This window comes from Octodon degus, unplaced genomic scaffold (genome assembly GCF_000260255.1).
Source record: "Octodon degus isolate 3935 unplaced genomic scaffold, OctDeg1.0 scaffold00132, whole genome shotgun sequence".
NCBI lineage: Eukaryota > Metazoa > Chordata > Mammalia > Rodentia > Octodontidae > Octodon > Octodon degus.
Window position 1 is genome coordinate 501,953 of NW_004524708.1, and position 6,692 is coordinate 508,644.

The 6,692-nt window shown below is 40.5% G+C and overlaps 1 protein-coding gene across 5 annotated transcripts in view; it reads left to right on the top strand.

Annotated features, from left to right (window-relative positions):
• The window catches only part of Sh2d4b (SH2 domain containing 4B), a 58,333-nt gene extending 55,821 nt beyond the window's left edge, over positions 1-2,512 (top strand). For all 5 annotated transcript variants that reach the window (XM_023701267.1, XM_023701271.1, XM_023701268.1 and 2 more), the window contains exon 8: positions 79-2,512. In XM_023701267.1, the coding sequence (XP_023557035.1) occupies positions 79-171 (93 nt within the window). In that variant the 3' untranslated portion in view covers positions 172-2,512. The remainder of the gene's footprint in view (positions 1-78) is intronic.
• The last annotated feature ends 4,180 nt before the right edge of the window (positions 2,513-6,692 follow it).

Here is a 6,692-nt window from a genome sequence, read left to right on the forward strand (position 1 = left end):
TTTTTTTTTTTTTGCAATGAATGTTTACAAACCTTTCTTGATTGTAAGTACATTTTCTTCTCTTTTTTTCCCTTTTAGGAGGAAATTATCACTGTTTCTGGTGGAGAGTTGCTGCAGGAGCCCTGTGGACAGAGGGACAGCCCGCCGGACTACCATCTGTTGTTTGAATGATAGTTTTTCTCTTTATCAGTTGGGTTCCTTTGGGACTCTTCCCTTTTTTTAAAGGACAGCTAAAGAACTACCCAAGTGGAATCCTTATGGCCTTCAGAGTGTCTACCATAATCCAGAAGCACAAGTAGATTGAGTAGATTAGTATATCCCAAGTGATACTAACTACTGGCGTTTATGCTGCTGGCCCCACCCCTGTGCTCAGGACAAATATTGCTAGTGGTGGATGCACTCTGCTTTGTGGAGAATTTAGCTATGACCTTCATGACTGCCTTCAACCACACTTCTAGAGTGCATGGACCATGTCTTGATAATTCCAAATAATTCTAGTGCCGAACCCTGAATCTAACATATGGTAGACTTTCAGTAAACATTTGTTGAAGAAACACAGCTCTTCTGAAAGTTTTCCAGCATGACCCAGTGATCATTATTTCCTACTTCTTACTCTTTACAAAGTCATGGGAGTAAAAAGAAAAATTGCGTAATATTTATATGGAGAACACAGATGTGACATGCTCCATGACATTCATCATTCTTGTTGTTATTTTCCCTGGAATTGTCTGAGGTTTCCAAATTCCAACTTCCAGGACAGGTGGCTGTTTCTGCATTGTCTTCCTTATTTGATCTTTCTTCTCCCTCCTTCCTCTGTCTTTGAGTCATATCTTGGCCCTGGTTTTGGAATATTAAAGTAGTGATCTTTTACATTCCTGCAGATGTGCCCAAGCCCAAGAGTGAATTATTAACCCAAGAATGGTGTTTAAACATCTAACAAGATCTTTGCCTTCTAGGATGCTGTGTACATGAAGTTACTCAAATGATTAGCTCTATTATCATTGCTCTTTTGACTTGGATTCTGCCGTCTACTTAATCTGAGTACGTTCTTCATATTAACAAGGAGACTCTCCCAGTGAGGACCTCAGGAATGGCATCTATTTATGCATGACCATGTTCTATACATATGGCCATAGAGGAGGAGACAGCAGAGTGTGATAGCAAAATTACAGGTTTTCAGGTCAAGAAGACCTGGATTCAGATCCACAGCTTGAGTGCTCACTACCTTGCAGCACAGTGGTTGGTGATCCTACAGACACAAATGGACTCTGGGGACATCAGGGGCTGGTTAACCTTTCTAGTTAGCTGCAGCAAACCTCTCTTTCCCTACTTTCCTTCTTGCTTCACCCATCCCTCATGTATTTGGCCACTTGTGGCTCTGTTCTTTCTCTTTCTGTTGATCAGCCACAAACAAGCATAAACCAGCGGCACATCGCTCCACACTGCACTCCCAGCTCCTCACCTCAGCTGTCATGATATAGAAGGGCTACAAGTCAGTGCCCATGCAGCGAGCCCTTGAGCACAGGACACCAGAGACAGGCTGATGGATCATCTCTTTTTCTCTTGCCTCCTGGGAGGACTGAATGGAGAGGCAGATCTTCATATGGCCTCTGACAGATCTACAAGATGGAGAAACCAGTCATGATAGCAGCAAGTGGTGACCAGAGCAAATGTCACCCCTGTTTGTACTTCCTACCCCTCTGCCTCACTACCGCTCCATCTTCATCTCTGGGATTGCTCTCATGAACCAAGGAATAGCCCAGAAACATTGGGCACAGGCTCTACCTCTGGGGGCCTAAGGGATGCTTCACAACATCAACTTTGTAATTCAGACTCAAGAGCTCCCTTCCCTGTCTCCCTGAATGGATGAAGTGGACCAATGGAAGGATCTGTCTTCAGAGTACCCAAATACTTTTAAACCGTAGCCATGTATTATCAAAATCACCATATATCTAAGAGAACTTCACAGAACCAAGTTTTTAAAAAATTTATTTTGGCTATGCTATGCATCCAATTGAAATTGTTGAAGTCATTTAATTTTGCAAAACCTCTGAATACCATGGAAGAAAATTTTCTCTAGGAAGTCATTAGTTGCTTTTGGCAGATCTGTTAAGTGGCAAATGTGGAAACTGTCGAAAGGAAAGGCCTGCTCGCTACAACTGTAAACAGCTACAGCTTCATGCAGAGTGGGGATGTAGTGGGGATGTGATGTGATGATTTTCAGCAAGTTGGAAGCAATTTCCAGCAGCAGCTTTGAAAGCAGACTGAGATGGGTTGAGAACCTGAATCCCCAGCCTGTTGTTGCTGTCACCTTCTAATTAATATGTGAGAGACAACAGCAGAATTTTCCATCTCTAATACATACAATTCATTTTATTTGGGGCTTGCACTTTCTACATGTCTCATATATTTTAGGTTTTTACCTGGCTTTAAAATAAATTCTTTGTAAGGTGTCCTGCAAATGAAATTACTGTCTGGAAAACTGCAATTTTATCTTGAGAGTTTTATTATGCTAATAAATGTCAGGATTCTCAAATAAAGGAATTGCCTCTTTTTTTTTTTTTGCCTGAGCCCTACAAATATAATGAAAAATAGTCATTCAGCTACAACACTCAGCAGAGGGAAAATTTACAATCTATAACTAGAAAGAGAAGTTGTAAAGAACACTATGCAACTTAATGGAAGATAAATTTCAGGAATGAAAAGGCAGCATGAGATACAGATCTAGGGAGATCTCAGAGGGACAAACATTTATAAGGACCATCTAGTGGTTCAGGGGCTCAACTGTGAGGTATGGGTGGGGCTCCTCCCTAAAGGGAGACAGATGTGAAGATCTCGTGCTGGGGCAATTGATGCCCTTTAGTCCCTTCGAAACTCTCTTTGTCCTCAGGACTGACTTAGGATCCCAGATGGATTTCTCGATCTCTGTGCCATATGGGGTAAGCATTGACCACTTCAGAAGGGGACTGTGAAAACAGCACAAAAATTTGTGATGATGACAAATTTTTATAAGGGGTGTGTGTGTGTGTGTGTGTGTGTGTGTGTGTGCAAATTCTCATAACCAGGCTTGAAGAACACAGTACTCTCATCTCCGTCTTGTACTTGGACAATGAGGTACGGAAAGGCTCATAGCTTTCTGTGACTCAGTTCTCTGGAAAGGTACAGCACAGAGATTGGTCATGGAGTGGCTTCTGGGTCCACGTGAACCTTAAACCCATGCTTCTCTGACTAATTTGCAAACTGAATCTGTGGCAATGTTAGAATCCCAGATTCTCCTTCAGATGCCTGAGGTCAGACCTGAGGCTCTGAGTTTCTAACCAGCCCCCCATTCCAACTCCAATACTACTGGAGTGCAGGCCCCACTTTGAGAAACCAGCATTTAAAGCAGGAGTTGTTGGCAACTTGTAGCTGCAATTTAAATCTGGCCCTCTGCTGTGTTTCCACAGGTAGAATGGTTTTTGTATTTAATTAATTAATTAATTAATTGTTGGAACCGGGGATTGAACTCAGGCCCTTGAGTTTGCCAGGGAAGCACTTATTCTATTACATCATCTCCCCAGCCCCCTGTATTTTAGATAGTTGAAGAAATTTTAAAAAAATAATATTTTGTGACCTGTGAAAATTACATTAAACTCAAATTTTGGTGTTTATCTATAAGGCTTTATTAGAGTGTGGCCATGCTCATTTGTTTATTTTTATTTTTTATTGTTTTAAATTTATTTACTTATTTTTTTGGCTCCGAATGCCTTCAGGGCAGGTTTGGCTGGCTTGAGTTGTGGGGATCGAACCACAACAACCTGAGCCTGACTGCTTTGTTGAAGCAGCCACTTAAAGAACTGAGCTAAGGGGCAGGCCCCCTATCTGTTTATATATAATCTTTGGTTATGTCTGACCTATAAGAACTAAAATTTTAATTGACCCTTTGTAGAAAAATCTTGCTGATTCTTGCTTTAAATTATGGTGCATATGTTAGAAATTATTTTTCTTCTTTTCTTTGCCTTGTGTGTCACTGAGCCTTTCATCACTGTCACAGAATACTTGTATTGATTTAAAAGAAGAAAAGGCTTAGCTTGGCTCATGGTTTCCGATGTCCCAGTCCATGGCCATGTGGTCCTATTTCTTTGGGCTTATGATATCTTGGCAGGGACCACGTGTCAAGAAGAGGCAGCTCAGGAGACCTCTACAATAGGACAGCGTACACTTTCTGATTTGGGTTAGAATCCCAAGTTGACTACTTTTAAATTGTTAAAAGGAATACAGAAACAAGTGTGCCAACAAATGAGATTGAGAAGGTACAAGAGTTCTAATGACAGCTAGTCTGAGATGGGGATACTGAGAATTAAAATAGAAGTCACATCTCACAAATCTCTTCTGTGACTCAAAGAACAGAGAAACTGAGTCAAGCCAAAGCATCCAGGAAGTATGATTTAAGCTTATTCTCTTTTCACCAGTACATGAAGTCTGTGTGGAAAATAATGCATCTTATGTCTAAGCAGATCCAATAGGAACTCTATGTGACTCTAAAAATAATTGTGGTCAAAAGTACATAACATAAAATTTACCAATAAGGCATTAAGTATAACATTCGGGGCACTAAGCACATTCATGCCACCACCAAAGCCATCCATTGCAGAACCATTCTCCTCTTGCAGAACTGGAACTGGGTAGCATTGAAAAAGAATTCCCCTGTAAAACCAGCACTTCAAAGCACTGAAACAGGAGGATCCCAAATTTGAGCCCAGCCTAGGTAACTTGGCTAGTTAGCAAGAAGCTGTCTCAAAAAAAAAAAAAAAAACAAGACCTGGGGATGTAGCTCATTATGAAGGCCTTGGGTTGCTCCCAGGGCCACAGAAGCAGACGCAAAGAAACCAACAAACATAAAAAAGCAAAACCTAATTTCCCTTAATAATTTCCTATTCTAGCTTTCTTCAACCCCTCGCATATATCACTTCATTCTGTCTGTATGAGCTTAGGTACTCTAGGCACCCCACAGAAGTGGAATTACACAATATTTGTCCTTTTGTACCTTTTTCCCTTATGATGTCTTCAAGGCTCATCTACGCTGTCATACAGGTCAGGGTTTCCTTTTTGAGCTACGGAACGTTGCACTGTATGTGTGCAAGTTATTTATCCAGCCATCCACAGATGGATGCTTGCATAGCTCCCACTTTGCAGCTACTGTGGACAGTGCTGTGATGGACAAGTATGTGCAGCCCGTGATTTTTGTGCTTTCAAGATAAAATCATGGGCTGCTTTGGCAACTCCCTTGTTTAGAGATTCGGATCACCTCCTACCGGGGCATGTAACCAGAGGTCCCTAGCCTCTGCAAGCACCTTTCCTAACTTTTTCTTTGATGTTCCGTGATTCCTCTAGTATGCATCCTCCCTTGCTTAATAAATGAAATAACCTAGCTTTAGTTGCTTATGTGTTCCTGGTAGGCTTTGACTGAAAGGCCATAAAAAGAGGACATCTTAAAACCATTCACGATAAACACTCACTAAAGTTACAATGTCTTGATTTGCATTTCACAGACAATTTGTGTGTTTAGTGTTGTATTCACATATGTTTTAGTCACTTGTATGCTTTCCTTTGAGACATGCCTATTTAGATAATTTGTCCACCTAAAAATATTTTGCTATTTTATTGAGCTTTTTTTAGTTCTTTGAATATTCTAGATATTAATACATGCCCTGTTGGATGAATTCTGCATATTGTGTCTTCACTGCATCAATTATTTTATTTGCTTTGCAAAGATTTTTAGTTCGATATGATCCCATTTCTCCAGTTATGCTTCTGTTGTATAGACCTTTGGGATCTTATAAAAATTTACTGCCTATACTCATATCTCGAAGTGTTTTCCACATGCAGTTATCAGCAAAATGCAAATCAAAACCACAATGAGATACAATCTCACCTGAGTAAGAACAGCTATTATGAGAGAATAAAAATATAGGAAACATTGATGAGGATTCTGGAAGAGATTATTTTACATGCTTCTGTTCAGAGGATATATTTGTACTGCTGTTATGTTCAATTTTCTTTCTTTCCTTTTCCAGTGCTGAAGACTGAACCTAGGGCCTCATGCATGACAAGCAAGCATTCCATGGCTGAGCCACAGGCCTAGCCCATGGTACAGTTGTGAAAAACAGTAGGGAAGTTCCTAAAAAAAAAATACCCTAAAAACAGAACTAGGAAGTGTAATCAAAACACTGTACATGGTTACTAGTGAAATAAAACTTTATATTATAAAAGTTACATCACTATGAATCCTCCTGAAAAGCTGTCTCCCTTTGAACACACTTATTCTATCATTTTCACCACTTGTGAAGCAGCTCTGGAAGTTCTCTTCCATGAGTGTCTTTACTGCTGCAGAGCACCACGCAATGGAAAGGCAGGGTCATCAGAACATCGTGGTGTGTCTTCATCCACTTTACTCCCCAGGTCTGACACCGTGCATGCTCTGGCTCTCCCCAGAGTCAGTGACCATGAGCAATACATCTTCTGAATCAATTCAGAACATCAAGGCAGCCACCACAGCATGGCTAAAGAGACTCATGAAGGAGGACTTCCAGAACTGCTTCAGAAAGTGGCAAGAAAGATGGGATAAGGGTGTTTGAAGCAAGGTGAAGGATTTGAAAGGGATTAATGACAACATTTCTTTTACTTTAATACATTTAAATTTTAAAAAATCA